At 35.6% G+C, this 19,397-nt stretch overlaps 1 protein-coding gene across 10 annotated transcripts in view; it reads left to right on the top strand.

The window, feature by feature from the left end:
* KIF21A (kinesin family member 21A) overlaps positions 1-19,397 on the top strand; it is a 157,072-nt gene that overhangs the window by 73,177 nt on the left and 64,498 nt on the right. For all 10 annotated transcript variants that reach the window (XM_027093531.1, XM_027093536.1, XM_027093530.1 and 7 more), the window contains exons 2-10: positions 6,612-6,834; positions 6,965-7,147; positions 8,525-8,674; positions 10,056-10,190; positions 10,688-10,855; positions 12,733-12,848; positions 17,692-17,887; positions 18,296-18,485; positions 19,078-19,141. In XM_027093531.1, coding sequence (XP_026949332.1) covers positions 6,612-6,834; positions 6,965-7,147; positions 8,525-8,674; positions 10,056-10,190; positions 10,688-10,855; positions 12,733-12,848; positions 17,692-17,887; positions 18,296-18,485; positions 19,078-19,141 — 1,425 coding nt within the window. The remainder of the gene's footprint in view (positions 1-6,611; positions 6,835-6,964; positions 7,148-8,524; positions 8,675-10,055; positions 10,191-10,687; positions 10,856-12,732; positions 12,849-17,691; positions 17,888-18,295; positions 18,486-19,077; positions 19,142-19,397) is intronic.

Raw genomic sequence — 19,397 nt, forward strand, 5'->3', positions numbered from 1 at the left:
TATGAGATGATGGAAGTTCACTGAACTATTGTGGTTATCATTTCGTGATGTATGTAAGTCAAATCATTATACTGTACAACTTAAACTTCTATACAGTGCTGTATGGCATTTATATCTCAATGAAACTGTAAGAAATAAAAAGAAACACTGGACTTGGGGATTCATTGTTTTTATTGTTTATTCACTGTTTCCATTGCTTTGCTGAAGCAAGCCAGCTCTTGGTCAGGTGGAAGACACTATCCCTAAAGGTTGCTTGCTGCAAATGCAACCTTGAGAAGTGATCCATGAAAAGAGTAGTTGGGGTTTTGCATTCTTGGCATACTCAGCAAGGATGTACAGGGATGCTCAGGTCTCATGGTGGGATGCTTCTTCCAATAATATGTGGCAGAATTAGACCTTAAATATAGTTTTACTGTATCATGACTTAAATTCTAGCTGAAAAGGAAGCCCTTTTCCCCCAGATATACTTATCTTATTTTTCTGTCTTCTCCAGGATATCTTGCAACTAGTCCTCGTAGCTTATTTGATATACTCAGTTACTAAATCCAGTTATGGTTATTATGAAGGCAGAGAACAGATAACAGGGCCCAGTTTAAGGAAACTTACTGGTCTTAGTCTCAGACTCTCCTCTAGTTTTCACTAGATACTGGCACTGCAAAGAGCCATAATAATGTTTTCATAAAGGAAGTTCCTTGTCCCTATGGCCACAGTAACATTGGCTATAAAAACTGGAGAGAATAATAGGAACTATAAGGAAATGTGGATGAGTGGTGTAATTAATGGTGGATATAAGGTGTGACAGAAGAAAAAGGTTGTTTATTAATACCTCTTTTAAGTCAGGGTTTTGCTTTTCCTAAGGGAATAATTAAAATAGAGTTTGAGGTTCGAAAGAACTTAAGGAATATTAAATCCAGGCTCCTATATTTATTTTACAGAGTAGAAAATTAAGACATAAAATTGTTAAATGGTTGCTCAAGATCAAGTTTCTAGTAACAAAGTAAGGTGATGGGGCAAAAGTTAGATTATAGTGATAATCACATGCCCAGTATTGGATTGTTACTCCCCTTTAACTAGAGCAGTCTATAGGAGTCAGTCAGTAACATTTGTTGAATTACTTTTATGATTGAATAAGATATATTCTCAGTCCTCAAATAATTCATTTACTAGTGATCAATAAGAATTCAATTTGATATCTATTATTCTAAAATCTTGTACAAATTGCATAGATTAATTCAAGTTGGTGGGGGGGAAGGGACAGCTTTATAAATGTACAGATATTTGAGCTAGGTCTTGAAGAATTACAATGAAGTTTCTATGAGAGAAGTGGAAGTCCAGCATTCCACGCAGAGAGAGAACCACGTACATTGGCATGGTGAATGAAAGTATATAAGTTGATCAGGAAATGATCAGTGGTTTGATGTAGCTGAGTGTAACTAGATTTGAGAGTGGAATTGCAGGCAGAATCCAAATTAGGAAAATCTTAGATACCATGCTAAATACTCTGGACATTTTTGGGGGGAAACACTGACATTTTAAGGCAACTTGGTATATGAGGTATAAGAGGAAAAGGTGAGTTCAGAAATCAGAATCAGTTAAAAAGAAGAAAAAAGGAATGTCACAAAAGCCAACTGCTGAGAAATAAATGTCACAAAAGCCAACTGCTGAGAAATACGGTATTTGAAGGGTAGCAGAAAATGCCACCCATAGTATGCCAATTTGATGTAAGGATTGTTTTGAGCTGAAGGCAATTAAAAGAAGCAGATATTTGCCTAAAGGCCCGTAGCTTTTATAAAGGTATTCTGCCTCTGTTCTCAACCAGGAAGGACAGAAGTTAATTACCAGAGACTGCATGAAAGTATCCTACACAACAAACCTTACTTAATTAGCCCCTATCTTCCATTAGTTCCTACATATATTTATATTCCCACAATTTGCTGTCCTAGAAACTCAAAGTCCTTCTTCTTTTTGTTAAGATGCTATATAAATCCAAGTTGCCACTCTTTCATTTACTCATCACTGAATATTCCCATGTGTATGCCTGGTACGCAAGTTAATAAACTTCTATTTGTTTTTATTTTGTTAATCTGCCTTGTCAATCTAATTAACAAGGTCCCAAACAGGAAAATCTAGAAGGATAGAGGGAAGAAGTTTTTTCCTCCCCTACAAGTTGTAAATAGGATCAAATGTGTCAGGTAGGATGAAGACTGAAAAGGGTCCATTGTATTTGGAAATAAAAAGGTCATTGGTGCCTTCTGTCTAAGAAGTTTCAATAGAGTGTGAGAACAGAAGTAAAATGGCTGCTTTCTGCTGATGGAAAGATTCAGAAAATGGATACAACATTTGTTCATGTCCTTTTATCTTAAATCTGAATAATTGACAGTTTGTATCATATTCTGTTTCAAACCTTCAACCTTCTTAAACTAGTTATAACAAATTACATTTATTTCTGTATGACTCTTCATGGGTTTTCCCTTTCAGATCCCACCCTATTGGTCAATGGCCCACAAAGGATAAAAGGTTACTATGCTAAGGAAAAAAGCACATTATCTAGTGGAACTGTCACTATTTTCCATAACAGCCTCATCCTACCTACATTCATTTCCATTGTAACATTTTAAAAAAACCCATCTCCATTAGCAAATTACTATTGTAGATAGAACCCACATTGTTATTGGCTTTTATAATATAATACTGCTGTGTAATATTAGAATATCTTATCCTAAATATTTATGACATAAGTTTTATGCATAATTTTTCTTTAAGAAGTACTTTCAAATATATCTAGTTGTATGATTACACATTTTTAAAAGCCTGCAAGGCTTTGTTACTATTTCTTAGTGTTAACTGAAATGTTAACCTCATTATTTCTTAGTGTTGGGATTAGATGAGTATGTTTAATGGTCTTATTTTTATATAAAAATACTAAGAAGATAGTTCTAAATTTTTAAAGTAATGTCAGATTTTAGTTTTAGTCTTCTTTTTCCCTGGAGGTTGTTATATTTTGTCTATATATAACATCAAATTATAGTTTTTAAATTGAAGTTTGTAACTATGTAAATTTCAAACTCTTTACATCATTAAAGCAGGTTAATTGGCTTAGGTTAAGACTTCATCTGAGAATTCTTGATTTTAGTATAAATTTAAGGATTTGGAGAGTTTAAAATCTGAATTTTTGAAGGGGAATTGAGACTGTGAATATGTCTCTAAACTTTGAAGTGTAGTCAGCTTCCAATTATCTGCATGTGCCAGAGACCATCCCCTCCTAGGTGGGAATTTCTTAGTCCTGCTGGGAAATTGCCCTTGCCTGCATCCAGTAGAAAAGGGTTCCACCCATCTTGTTGGTTTTTAAAGCCAGTTTGTCTCCCCACCCATGCAGATGGTGTGATTGCATATCACCCGTCTTTCAAATGCACTCCTCCTTAGAAGTTAGGAGATTAAGTTCTGAGTGACATTGGCATTCTAAAATTGGCTGTCATATCTGCAATTCAAATAGTACTTATTCTCTATGTAGAAATTAAATTAGAAGTATTTTAATAGCCAAATAAATTAGCTTAGTATTTTAATAGCCCATGGTTATAATCATTTACTTAAAATTAGTGAGGCACTGATTTCAAACAGTTGTCATTTTCATTTAGATAGTTGTTTTTATGTTTTTCTTTATTATTACATGGAATTTATTAAACTTCACAGTGCAGCTATAAATCAGGGAGAGAGCAGAATCCTGGTGTAAATGAGGTAGCTTTCAGGAGACAGAACAGCCTGGGCTCAGATATGACTTTATGGTGGAATGCAAAGGGTTAGGTGAGAGCTTCTGAAAGGAGTGAAATCTAAACAGAGGTCGAAAACATGAGATGTTCAGGCTGGAAAAGGAGTTGCGAATTGAGAAGGAAGAGTGTCCAGGAGAAGAGAAAGCATATTTGAAGGCATAGAGGCTAGAGAGAGCACACGTTGTTAGTGAAACTTGTTAAAAATAAACCATCACCACCACCACCATCACTAACTGAAGTCCTTTGATGCAAAGATGGAGCATGGCAAGAGGAGATTGTAGAGCGATTTAAGGATATACTAAAGGGTTTTAGGCAAGGTAGTGATCAACATATTTTACGAGTATCACTGATATTGCAATCTGTGGAACAGATTGGTGGGGGCAAGATTTGATGCAGGTTGACTGATGATGAGACTTTTACAATAATCCAAGTAAGAGATAATGGTGGCTTGATTAGTGTGTTATTGATGAGGAAAGAAGGAAAATGATGAGCTATTTCCAAGATAATTAATAGTTCTTAGAGATAGATTAGGTGGATAGAATAGGGAGAGGGAATAACTGAGGTTGACTCTCTTGTTTCTAGCTTGCCAACAGACAGGATGGTGATTCTTCCAAGGAGGATGGGGGATTTGGTTTTCTCCCCATGACTCTCCTGAGGATGATGGATTTATGATTTTTATCCCTATGAATGGATGAAGTGAGACAGGAGAAGGGAAGATTGGAAAGAAGGGAATATTAACTTTGAGAAAGACCACTCATCAAGAAAATGTGGAGCCAGAAAGCCAAAGCTGCTTACCACCATGGGGCTGTTTTTATAGTCCATGGATGTAGCTTCTTGTAAGAAACCCATTTGTTTTACTTGTTGTAATATAATTTTATCTTTATAACAATATATAAATATTATTTTTCTCTTCCCATTTTGTAATATAGTGTTCTTCTCTCAGCATTAGATCTGAAAGGAACCTTGGAAATGATAGTTTCTGTCAATAGGTGAGGAAATTGGAGCTCTGAGAGAAGGCCACGTGATATCTGTGGAGTGAGAAAAGTAGTGGAATCCAAGTCTCCTAAAGGCCACTTCATCACTCTTTCCGTAGTACTTAGCCAGCTCCACATTGATTATTGCATTCCATTAAAACAAATAAATGAAGTTGAAGACTTTGTGGAAGAAAAACATCATTATCACAGAAGAAGGGAAAATTGCATAAATAAATATATTCTTTACTTAACACTTCTTTGCTAGTACAGAATGCTGTTTCAGGTAACCAGGGTTACAGAAATTCAGTCGCTTCTCAGTATTGCCTTTCCTATCCTTCCATTGACCTTCCACCCTGAAGAACTGGCAAGGGTTAAAACTCGGGTGATCTGGACTTAGGCTTAGCTTTATCTCTAACAAATAGATGAACTTGTTCCACTTCTATAGATCTCTGTTTCTGTATCTCAGAAAATAAGATCCCTTTAAAATCCTTTCTATTTTCTCTCTGTACCGTTTTATATTTTCCATTACTGGTTGTCTTTACTTTCTTCCCTAAACTGCTTCTCCTTCTCCATGGCAAATAGAAACCTCTAAAAAACCTAAGTACTGTTAAGTCAGTGATGTGTAAGTCTAGGATGGTCCTGCTTATAGAGTGAGTAGAATAGGGCCAGATTTTGCTTTGTTCTGTTAGTAACATATCACCATATTTACTTTCCTTCTTTGAAAAACAGGCCTTGAAATCAGGAAGATAAGGCAAAAGAGGAAGGTCCTAGAATCTGAAGTAGATGAGGGTTGGGTGTAGGGCAGGTATAGTGCTGTGGTCTTCCAAGTGGACAAAGGACACCCTAGGAGATGTAAATGATGATTCAGTGGTTTTGGAGAGAAAATATTAGAAGTTTTATTTGTTTTTATATTTTTTAATTTTTTTTTTTAAGCAGATGTTTGGGGTAGGAGTTTATTAATTCATTAATTTATTTTTGCTGTGTTGAGTCTTCGTTTCTGTGCGAGGGCTTTCTCTAGTTGTGGCAAGCGGGGGCCACTCTTCATCGCAGTGCACGGGCCTCTCACTATCGTGGCCTCTCTTGTCGCGGAGCACAGGCTCCAGACGCACAGGCTTAGTGGTTGTGGTTCACCAGCCTAGTTGCTCCGCGGCATGTGGGATCCTCCGAGACCAGGGCTTGAACCCGTGTCCCCTGCATTAGCAGGCAGATTCTCAACCACTGCGCCACCAGGGAAACCCCTGTTTTTATTTTTAATTTCTTTATTTTCACAATTCTGCTTTTGTGTATGTCATAATATATGACAAATCAATATAGTACATGCATATATTTACAAATGAATATATATATTCATTCATATTGTATGTTGTGTGATTATGCTTAAACATGTTAAGCTAACAGAAGGTTATGGTCAAATAAGTTTGGGAACCATTAGTGAAGAGTTTGCAAAAAAGGTGAGTCAGGGGTATCAAGATAAATACCATGTACTTAATTTCTCATTTTTGGATATCATCCTGTCTGGAAATAAAGAGAAGAAATTTAAAATAAAGATAACAAGAAGTAGCATTTTGGTAGTTTAATTTATTTAACTGAGTCTTTTATAGAGTTGAGGAAAGGTATTCACCCACAAAAATATTTAATTTTAAGATTAATTTTACTCTTGTTCATGATTTTTTTGGGGGGATTAAGTAACTCATATTGAAATTGACAGTATAATTTAACTTATTTAAACTTTTCAACTCAAGGAGTAAGTACTAGATTACATTAGTGATTTTAAAAGATTTGCTAGGAATTTCAAAATCCTATTTCTTCAGTTTTTTTCCATTTATTTTGTCTTATTTTATTTTATTTTTTCCTGATTTTTTTCTCACAGAATAAGACCACAGCTTGCCAAAGAAAGGATTGAAGGTTGCCATATTTGTACATCTGTCACACCAGGAGAACCTCAGGTCTTCCTAGGCAAAGATAAAGCTTTCACTTTTGATTATGTGTTTGACATTGACTCCCAGCAAGAGCAGATCTACACTCAGTGTATAGAAAAACTAATTGAAGGTTGTTTTGAAGGATATAATGCTACAGTTTTTGCTTATGGACAAGTAAGTACCAAATTATTTTCATAGAAGCTGTAACTTTTCAGAAGTGTCAATTCAATTGCACTTTCACTTCTGTCACTTGAGATTATGTTATTAAGGTCAAGCATTCATTTTTCTCTGTTCTTTTATTCAGACTGGAGCTGGCAAAACATACACAATGGGAACAGGATTTGATGTTAACATCATTGAGGAAGAACAGGGTATTATTTCTCGTGCTGTTAAACACCTTTTCAAGAGTATCGAAGAAAAAAAACACACTTCCATTAAAAATGGACTTCCTCCTCCAGATTTTAAAGTGAATGCCCAATTCTTAGAGGTAATAGTCTAATTGTGTCATTAGTTTCCTTTAAATCTTATTCTTAAGACCATAGCCCTATGATTTTATACTCCCGCTTCCATTTTAGTGCTTGGCATATAGTGTTCAGTAAATGTTGACTAAATTAGCATTAGGTTATAGGCGATAGCAACAAGAGATAATAGGTTATAAGTATTCCTTACTTGTTGGCATTTAAGATTATAAACATTTGACCAGTGTCCACAGAGTAAAACAATTAATATTGTTTATTTCAGATTTTTTCTTTATCTGAGAATTACTGTTGTAATGTAGGCAGGCTCACAAAGTACTGGGAACACAGTGACTGAGACCAAAAGGGAGGGGGAGATTGTGAGGAATAATAGGATTGATGCTGTAGCACTAATCTGGTGGCAGAAGCTGGTATTCCTACAAGGATAGGCAGATGTTTTGATGCAATGTGCAAAGGTTGGGGCAGGTATGGATTTAGGGCAGTCTAGGCTGGTGGGAGGGACATACCAGTAAGAGGACATCTAGGATTTGAGCAATGTTACACTTGGGTGGACAGTGCCATTATAATTCTGTATACTTGGTCCAAAGAGTGTTCTAGTCTAATTGTAATCTCAATCACAAGAGCTAATCATTTTGATAAACGATGAAACATTTTATTCAGCATTATATAGCACAAAATAGAATACTTAATTCAAATTAACATCAGTTATCTTACTGCTGGTTTTAATGGACATTCCAATTTAGTAAAAACCAAGAATATAATTATGTGTTTCTACCAAAAGAAAGGTAACTAGTGATGGAAAAAGGAAAGAAACGGTGTCTTCAGTCTTCTCCTTCTCCCTCCAAATGTTATTAGGCATTGTGACTTTAAGCATATTGATAGAAAAATAGTTGTATGTATCCTCTTCTAAGGTGGTAGCACAATCTTGTCAGCCTCTATTGATACAGAAACTACATTGCTGACCTTGCAAAAATACTATTTATTTTTAGGTACACTAAGAAGGGTTGTAGGGCAAAAGAAAATATATTTTTAGTTCAAGTAGTAAAAATTATTAAGAACTTCCCTAAGCTTAGGATTTGTTTACATTTGATACATATTTTTTTAGTATTTGCTTGTATTTATATTTATATATCTCTTGCAAAGGATTAGTGGATGATTTTAGCTAGTCTTTAACTCATTAGTCATGATTAGGTCTTTTACTGTTCTTACTCTTGTAAAGAAATCTGGTATTTGTTTGTATTTGTGATCATTTTATGTTTTATTTTGAAGAAATATATGTATTTGGAAGAACTTTTAAGATATGTTTGAAAGATAACATGCAATATGTGTTATTACATCCATGAGGCAATTTCTGCTAACATTAAACTTATAATATTTCTTTTTGTTAGCTGTATAACGAAGAGGTTCTTGACTTATTTGATACCACTCGTGATATTGATGCAAAAAATAAAAAATCAAATATAAAGATTCATGAAGATTCAGCTGGAGGAATTTATACCGTGGGCGTCACAACACGTACAGTGATTACAGAATCCGAGGTGACATTTATGTTGTAGTTAAAATAGAGCGTGTTTGGGAAATTCCCTAGTGGTCCAGGGGTTAGGGCTCCACACTTCCACTGCAGAGGGCATGGGTTCCATCCCTTATTGGGGAACTAAGATCCCGCAAGCTGCGCGGCACAGCCACAGGAAAAAAAATAGAGCGTGTTTGGCTTTATTTAATAGTCAGCTCTGCTGCTCATGATATTTGTATCCTTGAGTGTAACATGGAGTTAAAATCTTCTTCATTTTTTACCAGGATTTTATTATTAAAAATGTAACAGTTATGATAAAGTCAGTGCATTTATTGTAACATCAAAAGAATTTAAGGCATTGTATGTACAGTTTTCTTTCACACCTAGAAAAGAGGGTTAGATAATTTTAAGTGAAGGATGAGGCCACAGTCCTTTTGTACTTTTTGCTGTAACATACGTAGGCCTGTATCATGGCTCCTAAAGAGAGACTTAAGAAAAGTTACAATGGGGAGTTCCCTGCGAGGCCAGTGGTTAGGCCTCCACACTTTCACTGCCATGGCGCTGGGTTCAATTCCTGGTCAGGGAACAAAGATCCGCAAGCCACGTGGAGTGGCCAAAAAAAAAAAAAATTACAGGGCTTCCCTGGTGGCACAGTGGTTGAGGGTCCGCCTGCTCATGCAGGGGACGCGGGTTCATTCCCCGGTTCGGGAGGATCCCACGTGCCGTGGAGCGGCTGGGCCCGTGAGCCGTGTCCGCTGGGCCTGCACGTCCGGAGCCTGTGCCACGCAGCGGGAGGGGCCACAGCAGTGAGAGGCCCGCGTACCGCAAAACAAAACAAAACAAAAAAAGTTACAAAAAATAAGATACAGAAGAGCCTGAGTAATTCCAGTTATTGCTTAGTTTGTTCCGAAGTGTTCTACTGTAATAGTTTTGAAATAGAAGCTGCAAATGTCAGCGAATGGCAAACGGTTGAATCTCAGTATTTTCTCCTATTAAAAAAACAACAACAACAAAAAAACTGTTATACTGAGAAATTCAGCTCAAAAAGTGCCTGTAAATAAAATAATAAGAGGGCTTCCCTGGTGGCGCAGTGGTTGAGAGTCCGCCTGCCGATGCAGGGGACACAGGTTCATGCCCCGGTCCGGGAAGATCCCACATGCCGCGGAGCGGCTAGGCCCGTGAGCCATGGCTGCTGAGCCTGCGCGTCTGGAGCCTGTGCTCCGCAACGGGAGAGGCCACAACAGTGAGAGGCCCGCGTACCGCAAAAAAGTAAGAAGAAGAAGAAGAAAATCTGTCTTTCACATCCTTTAATATGTTGGATTTTAACCAGTAGCTCAGATTTCTGATTATATGGACCTAGTCTAAGTATTGTTCAAGTAAAACCCCTCTTTCTTTCCCTTTTCTAGATGATGCAGTGTTTGAAGCTGGGTGCTTTATCCCGGACCACTGCTAGTACCCAAATGAATGTTCAGAGCTCTCGTTCACATGCCATTTTTACCATTCACTTGTGTCAAACCAGAATGTGTCCCCAAATAGATGCTGTGAGTTATTGGTTCTAATTTTTTAAGATTTCATATTTCATTTCTGTAAAATCCATGAAAATATTCAAAGAGAACATTTGTGCCAAATTTAGTTTGTTTAATCATTCCTTTTCCAATTGAGATGTCCCTGATCTTGTTTAAGCTAAAGCTGGCCAACCATGTAAAATTAAAAATTGAATATATATGTCTGCAATAGCCAGAAAGTATGTTGTGGCCATATGGTAATGGATGTCATTACTTGGGACCCTTTGCTTTTGAGGGCTATATGCTACAAGTTTCTCTTCAACACAGGCAAAGCCTCAGTTGATAACAGTTAGGTTTTGACCTTCTTTGACCTAACTTTGTCTAAGCTTCTAATTGCAGCAGGCATTTTTGTACTTATATTTATTTGGCCACATGCCTATACTTGGCTATATGTATACTGAGGGCAAGGTGGGATTGAAGGATATTTAGTGTCATATTAATAAAATATTTTCAATTATCTTCCTCAATTGCAGGAAAGTGCAACTGATAATAAGGTGATTTCTGAATCATCACAGATGAATGAATTTGAAACTCTGACTGCAAAGTTCCATTTTGTTGATCTGGCAGGATCAGAAAGACTGAAGCGTACTGGAGCTACAGGCGAGAGGGCAAAAGAAGGCATTTCCATCAACTGTGGACTTGTAAGACTAAGACTAAGGCTTTGTGCTGAGAATATAACAGGGCTATTTTATTGTCCTTTTCCCTTTTGTAATACATAATACCCAAGTGGAAATCCTTCATTCACTGAGCTGAGAAATGACAGTTGCTGTAAACTTAGGAGTAATGCATTGAATTTTGATCTCCTCAGACTGTCAGCATTTTTCTCCTTTTCACATTGCAAATTTTCTTCATGTGTAAAAATTTAGTTGGATTAAATTTTATGATGTGTGCATAAAACAATCTATGCATATATATAATAGAAATGATTTTAAAATTCTTCTCACAAACTTACTGTTTTAATATTAAACATTTTATGGGATGACTTTCAAAGTAGCTTTTTGGCTAACATTTTGTGATAGACTTTATTTTGGAAATTACAATCAAATGTTTTTTAGTAATGATTGTTTCAAAATGAGAACTTTTCTAGATTGTATTAGGAATTAACTTTAATACCATGCCATCTAGTGGTGTTTTTGATTGGAAAACACCTTGTGTTTGAGTTAGCCTAAAGCTTCTATTATATGGAAGAAAACGTTTTAGAACCAAATTTTTATGTAATTAATCTTTTCTTCCTATTGATTTCATTAAAAAGTTGGTTCTTTGTTCCTGCTTAAAAGTAACGGCATCCTAAATTTCTGTGATGCTGACAGCATCAGGACAGGTGTTTTCTGCTTTGCTTCCCTCCCTTTCTTCCTAGAGCAGGGGCTCCAAGCATATGGTCATTTTTTTGTTTATTGCCCAATATTTACTTTTATATGATTGCAACCCTTCTGTGGGGGAATTATCAACTGAGACCGATTAGAGAGAGCCAGCCTTCCCAACTACCCATCTTGATGCTCCCACCATACAGTTGAACATGTGTTAAAAGGAGTGAGCGACCAGGATCCTTGACTTTGTGTATTGTTTTGAGTTTCTTAGGAGATAAAATCATGGTGATATTTACATTTGTGCTGTCCGGAAAAGACAAAAGCCATTGCTCTGTTTTCCAGTTCAGGCTATTGAAGCATGTTCAGACACGTGGTAGAGGTTCATTCAGTGTGGCCAGTGGTTAAAACTGCAGACTCTGGAAAAGGGGGACTAAGACACAGTGTGATGCTGATGCACTCGCTGCAGGATCCATTGGCTCTAACAAAGACATGGTTTTGCATTACTGAAGGCGAGTGCGACCAGCATTTAGGAAAATGCTTATGCTGTAGGTGCTGGTTCAGTGACAGTAGGAAAAGCAGTAGGGGGTGGCAGGAGGAGTGACTAAATAGTTCCGTAATTTGACTTAGTTTTTTAAAATATTGGATGCTTAGCACATAGATTCATTGAATTTCTAAGTGCGGCTATACTTGCATTAGGAATGCCATGATCAGAGATATCATACTGATATTTTTATTGTGGTTAAAGGAAATTTTGTTTTCCCATGAGGAAGCTATAGTACAACAAGAAAGTTTATGCAACTGTTAAACTAGTGAACAATTTGTTTCTTCAATGAATTGAGGAGAAGAATTTGCAACATGAATTGGCAGTTTTGTGGGGTGTACAACATGATGCTCTGGTAATACTAGGACTGGTCAGAAGTCATCAATCTTATAACATTTCTATTTCTAAAGAAAATCTCTGCATAGAAGTTTAAGTATTTGTGAATTATGGGTATATATATGGCATTAAATTTTGAGTGGTGTCAGTTTTTAGTAGTTATGTGGAAAGCTCCAAGTTTACTTTATATTTGAAAATACAAATGTAAAACAAAACCAAACACAAATGTTTTCAATTCTGCCATGGCTTCATATTATTTTCTATAAGGTTTCATTATTTAAAAGTGTTATAATTAGGATATTTTTATAATTTTTTTTCTCTCTCTTTCTTTTAGTTGGCACTTGGCAATGTAATAAGTGCATTGGGAGACAAGAGCAAGAGGGCCACGCATGTTCCCTATAGAGATTCTAAGCTGACAAGACTACTACAGGATTCTCTTGGGGGTAATAGGTATGCATAAGTGTTTATCCTCCATATTCCTGAATTTCAGTTATTCATTATTTTTAAAATAAGTTTGTAAAGTGATTTATAAGAACTGTTTTTACTATAAAGCAAATTAATAGGATGAGGAACTAATAATTATTAAGTGCCTCAAATGTGTGAGTGCTTTTGCATGTTGTTATTTCACATATTTCTTATAACACCTCTTGAGGTAGGTGTTATTATTCCTATTTTATAGATAAGGAAATTGAAATCCAGAGAGGTTAAGTAATTTATTCAGTCACTTAGCTTATAAATGAAATCCTTGGCATGTGCTCTTTCTCTATACCATTGTTTCAGTTTTAAGTGCTTGGCACATAGTTGATGCCTAATAAAATTTTGTTGAAAAGTAAATGCTGTCTTCTAAGTAATTAAAAAGCAATTTAAATATTATTCATTTTCTTTACAAAGTCTCCTAAAAATTAAACATTTTTTTACATTTGAGAAAAAATTTAAAAATGTTAATTGAATGAAATATAGGGTGATTGATGGTTATTAAGTTTGCCAGAATCACTGATATTCCTCCTTTTCTGTACTTTGCATCATCCTGATATGTTTCATCAGCTAAATGTATTCTTTTGGTAATGCATTCCTTTTTATAAGCATCAGAATGTTGGCTTTAAAAATGGTAACTTTTTTGGCATTTAAATTCAATCATAGAACAGTTCAACAAGTTACACACAACTACAGTGAATCTATTTTACAGTGTTTTCAACGGTCTAACATGTTTACTGATGCTATAAAATGATCATTAGGTGCTGTAAAATGATCATTAGATGCTGTAAAATTAAACTTGCAAACTTTCTTTTTGAACAACTATTATTCAAAGAATTTTGATAATGTTAAGTTTATTTAGGTCTGAAGTTGGATGGATTTAGAAATAAAGTTTTGTTTTATAGAATTCAAGAGTATCATTTTTATATTCCTTCTTTTCATATAATATTGCCATTGTCTTAACTCAGCTGTCTTCTAGCATATCTTTTGTATTGCTTCCACTGTTACATATTTCTTACTTCTGGTCTGTATTTTCATTCTGACCTTCAATATCAATCTGGGTCTTATTATAACAGGACAAAAATTTTTGTTTTTTAAGCCAAATGTAAATTTTTAAAGTTTGCTAAATTGTAGCCTTTTCCTGTGTTTATTTCTTAGCTTTATAATACAGCTTTGTCTTATAAACAAAGCAGAGATAGTAAACATCTTCCCTTTACAAGTGTCAATACTTTTGAATAATTCAGTACTTCTGAGAGTTTGCTTGCCCTGTAACAATCTAAGATATTTGCACTGTGGGTTTTGAATTCCTCTTGAGTTTTATCTAAGCTATAGCTAAAGAGTCTCAGATGTTCCTCACCCATTTCCTATCTAGTGGTAACGCCTCTTATTCTCAGTGACCCTCAATTCCTGCTTAAAATTGTGAGATTGAACGCCTAGTTCAAAAGCATTAAACTTTGTATAAGCATTGGAAAACAAAATTCCTTCATGTTGTGATGTTTGTACAAATTTCTCTTAAAAGAAAAATTAAATCAAAAGTATTTGTGGAAACAAGCTGCATATATTTATGTGTACAGTTTGGTGATTTTTTTAAGAAACAAAGCTGGCTTTTATACATTTATAATGTTTAATGTAACATTTTAAAAAGTTTATAGCAAAAATATGGAAAAATACAGAAAATATAAAACATGATAAAAATCAACTGTATTTCTATTACTTGTAAGTAACTATTGTTAACATTGTGATGTATTTCCTCCCTAATGTGTAATATAATATGATATAACAATATATAAGATAAATAACTTTATTTATTTGTTTGTTTATTTTGGCCATACCGCATGGCTTGTGGGATCTCAGTTCCCCAGCCAGGGACTGAACCCGGGCCACAGCAGTGAAAGTGCTGAATCCTAACTGTTAGACCACCAGGGAACTCCCTAATATATTTAAATTATATGGTTTCCTTTAAGATAGAGTTATGGTTTTATATAAAAATAAACAACTTTCATTAAAAATCTTTTTCATAAACATAACTATTTTTTTTTAATAACTTTATTTATTTATTTTTGGCTGTGTTGGGTCTTCGTTTCTGTGCGAGGGCTTTCTCTAGTTGTGGCAAGCGGGGGCCACTCTTCATCGTGGTGCGCGGGGCTCTCACTGTCGCGGCCTCTCTTGCTGCACAGCACAGGCTCCAGATGTGCAGGCTAGTAGCCGTGGCTCACGGGCCCAGCCGCTGCGCAGCATCCTCCCGGACCAGGGCTCGAACATGGACCAGGGCTGGAACCCGTGTCCGCTGCATCGGCAGGCAGACTTTCAACCACTGCACCACCAGGGAAGCCCCATAACTGTTCTTGAAATTTGTATCATTTGGGTTTTAATATGTGACCTTTTTCCTATACAGTAGGTCTTAGCTCCTCTCATTCCTGATTTCACTATTCTTCTTAAGCACTTGATCCCAATACTTCTCAAAATATTTTTAGTAAGGGAGAGTTCTCCTCCTTCCCACTTCCCAGTTGTAGTGGGTTGATATTGAACATGACTATACTCAGCTTGTCCCATTATGTGAGTTTGAAAATACTTGAACTGGTCTATACTGTATTCAGTGAAATGAGTTCATTGATTACAGCAAGCTCAAATGTTGTAAAAGTTGCCAAAATGCTTACTGTCAATTTCTATACTTGTCATGAATCTTCCAGACTGGCACTGGACTGGGGATAACATTTTGAGTAGTCCTATCCTCTAATCAGTATCCATAATCATCACTCTCACTGGATTACCTTATCTTCTTCATCAACAGAGATGCATGAATTATCTTAACTTCTGACTTCAAATAAATAAATATAATATACGCATGACATACAAACAATTATTAGGGATCTAATATGTTCTAAGTAACACAAACAAATAGTAATGACCTAATATGTTCCAAATACTGTGTTGTACAAAGTAGTCTGATGAATAAAAAATATTTGATGATCCTTGTCCTCTAGGAGTTTAGTATCTAAGAGTTTGGATCTATAAAATTTCAATATAATCATAATCAACAAAAAAGAGGTATGCAAAGGGTATGAGGAAGCAGAGAGAAAGGAGTACAGCCAAACTCAGTGTTGGATTCTTGGACTAGATGATCTCTGAGTTGAATCTTGAATAATAGTAAAAGTAAGGGTAAATAAGGATGAGCAAGAGTTCACAAAGGAATAAAGATAGGTGGAATGGGACCCCTTTTAAAAGGGTTGCTATGAAGGGCATTATGCTAAGTGAAATAAGTTAGACAGAGAAAGACAAATACTGTATGATATCACTTGTATGTGGAATCTAAAAAATACAACAAACTGTGAATATAACAAAAAAGAAGCAGACTCACAGGTATAGAGAACAAACTAGTGGTTACCAGTGGCAGGGAGGGGCAATATAGAGGTGGGGGAGTGGGAGGTACAAACCGTTGGATGTAAGATAGGCTCAAGGATATATTGTACAACATGAGGAATATAGCCAATATTTTGTAATAACTGTAAATGGAAAGTAACCTTTAAAAATTGTGTAAAAATTTAAAAAATTTTAAAAAATGAGACATTACTACACATCTAAAATGAGTAAAAATAAAGCTTGACAATACTAAAAAAAAATAAGAAGAAGAAAATAAAAGTGTTACTATGAGTGCCGTGTTGAGATTATTGGGAGAAGGCAGGAGTAGAAGCAGGAAGCTAGGAGGCTATAGATTAGAATTGATAGGTATAAATTTCCTACCAGGGTGGGTAAATTAGCTCCTTAACTGTTAGTGTGCAAGTGCCCATTAGACTCTCCACATCTTTTTCATTGACAGAAATAGCTTAGGCATAATAAGCATTTTATTATCCTATTCTTTGGTTGGTAAAGCAATTCATCATGACGATAAAATAATGTTTCCCAGTTTTCCTATGTAATCTAGCCAGAAACTCTGGAACTTTGACCACTCAATCACAAATGACGTTTCATATTGTGAAACATATGGGTATACTAAATACTTTTTTTGATCAGGTGATAGGATTTTGTGTAAAACTTTTTGCTGAAATAAAAAATCAGGATGCAAGTGATTAAATAAAAAGAAAAAATTTAAATCCTAAAATAGGGACTTCCCTGGGGGCACAGTGGTTAAGAATCCACCTGCCAGTGCAGAGGACACAGGTTAAAGCCCTTGTCCGGGAAGATCCCACATGCTGTGGAGCAACTACCCATGTGCCACAACTACTGAGCCTGCGTGCTACAACTACGGAAGCCCTTATGCCTAGAGCCCGTGCTCTGCAACAAGAGAAGCCACCGCAATGAGAAGCCTGTGCACGAATGGAAGAGTAGCCCCCGGCTCGGCACAACTAGAGAAAGCCTGTGCACAGCAACGAAGAACCAAAGCAGCCAAAAATAAATAAAAGTTTAAAAAAAAAATCCTGAAATATTAAGTAGATAATGAAAGCAATGATTTTTGAATTTCAACATGTCATATTATAGATAGATTAAATTTTAGAATTATTCTGTGTATATTGCTTCAAAAAATTTTTTAAAGAGGTGAGAAATATATGCACTTGTATTATGAGTATATGGTATTATGAGTCAAAAAAGTATAATATAAATTAATTTTCCCCAATTTTAGCCAAGCAAACAAAATCTTTTTCCTTAAGATAGTCTTAAAGCATTGGGGCTTATAAATTTGCTTTTATTTTTAAGTTAGTAATGTCAATCTTTTGGTATCTCGAAGGAGAGATATTATTCAAAAGGCGGGAATTTTAAAATGATTATTTCAGTGTTTTATTTGCTTTTATCTGTAAACCTAATTATTTTTTGTAACTTTCAGCCAAACAATCATGATAGCATGTGTCAGCCCTTCAGACAGAGATTTTATGGAAACTTTAAATACCCTGAAATATGCCAATCGAGCTAGAAATATCAAGAACAAGGTGATGGTCAATCAGGACAGAGCTAGTCAGCAGATCAATGCGCTCCGTAGTGAGATCACACGACTTCAGATGGAGCTTATGGAGTACAAAACAGTAAGCTAATGGTTTTGACTTTGCATTTTGTGATACATTTTGTGTACACAGTGATACCTTTTTGTGATGGCTTGCACATATATGTTTCTGGAGTCTCTTTGTCATAGTGGTGGCATCTTTCCTTTTGGAGGTAGAATTCTCTAGTTTTATGTGTGGGTAGCCTTTAATAATGTTCAGTCTAACAACCTGACCAGCCTCTTGTTTCAAAATACTTCCTTCCCAGTCAGGTTCTTTAGTGACAAATGCTCAAAGGAGAGATGTAGTAGAGGGAAAAGGATCTCTTGCCTTGAGGCTGTTAAGACAAAAGTGCTCTTGGTTGTAGAATTGCATAATCCTGCAGTATCCTTTAACAAAACTCTTGTGTATTTAAAACTTCTTAATCAATACGGAAATATTTTTCTTTTCTAGGGTAAAAGAATAATCGACGAGGAGGGTGTGGAAAGCATCAATGATATGTTTCATGAGAATGCTATGCTACAGACTGAAAATAACAACCTGCGTGTAAGAATTAAAGCCATGCAAGAGACGGTTGATGTATTGAGGACCAGAATCACACAGCTTGTTAGTGATCAGGCCAACCAAGTTCTTGCCAGAGCAGGTATGTATGTAGGGTGGGATGAGTGAGGGATTACTTTTGGAGAGCAGGAAATATTCTTCATATTTGTTAACTCTGTGGAATATTTGAAGTGAAAAAGTCAATCTCTGTGTATACAATCTGTGATTTTAAGTTAATACTTAATTTGTAAATAATACATTCTTACAGAAACAAAATATGCCCTATGCTTCATCATATTATCTTACTTTCTGCTCATGTAATTAAGGGCAGGAAATTTGCTGTTTAAATTATGTTTCAAAGCATTATTGTTTGTTTCTATAACTTTGTTTTTTCTCTCATTCTGTTCTGTTGAATTTTAAAGGAAATTCTTTTTTTAGTTAATTTTTATTGGAGTATAGTTGATTTACAATGTTACTTTCTGCTGTACAGCAAAGTGAATCAGTTATACATATACATATATTCACTCTTTTTTAGGTTCTTGTCCCATATAGGTCATTACAGAGTATTGAGTAGAGTTCCCTGTGCTATACAGTAGGTTCTTAGTAGTTATCTATTTTTATATATAGTAGTGTGTGTATGTCAGTCCCAATCTCCCAATTTATCCCTCTCCCCCTTTCCTTATTTTATCCTGCAGGTGAAGGGAATGAGGAGATTAGTAATATGATTCACAATTATATTAAAGAAATTGAAGATCTCAGGTACAGTTCACGTTCTGTAATATATAATGCACGTATTTTGGGTTTTGCAGTGAAGTATTATTGCTATTTTTTGGGCTTATTTTGTAGTAACTATTCACAGTGATATTTCAGCCCTTTGGTCAGGTTAACTTTAGGGGAATAGGTACTTGCCTATAACGGAACATATGGGAACATAACGTCACAAACTACTTTCCTCTTCCCACATTATCTTCCTGGGTTATCCTCCTGCTCTTGTTGTTATACCCTTAATTGGAAG

This window comes from Aethalodelphis obliquidens, unplaced genomic scaffold (genome assembly GCF_003676395.1).
Source record: "Aethalodelphis obliquidens isolate GAN/ISIS:26980383/991018 unplaced genomic scaffold, ASM367639v1 scaffold84, whole genome shotgun sequence".
Lineage (NCBI taxonomy): Eukaryota > Metazoa > Chordata > Mammalia > Artiodactyla > Delphinidae > Aethalodelphis > Aethalodelphis obliquidens.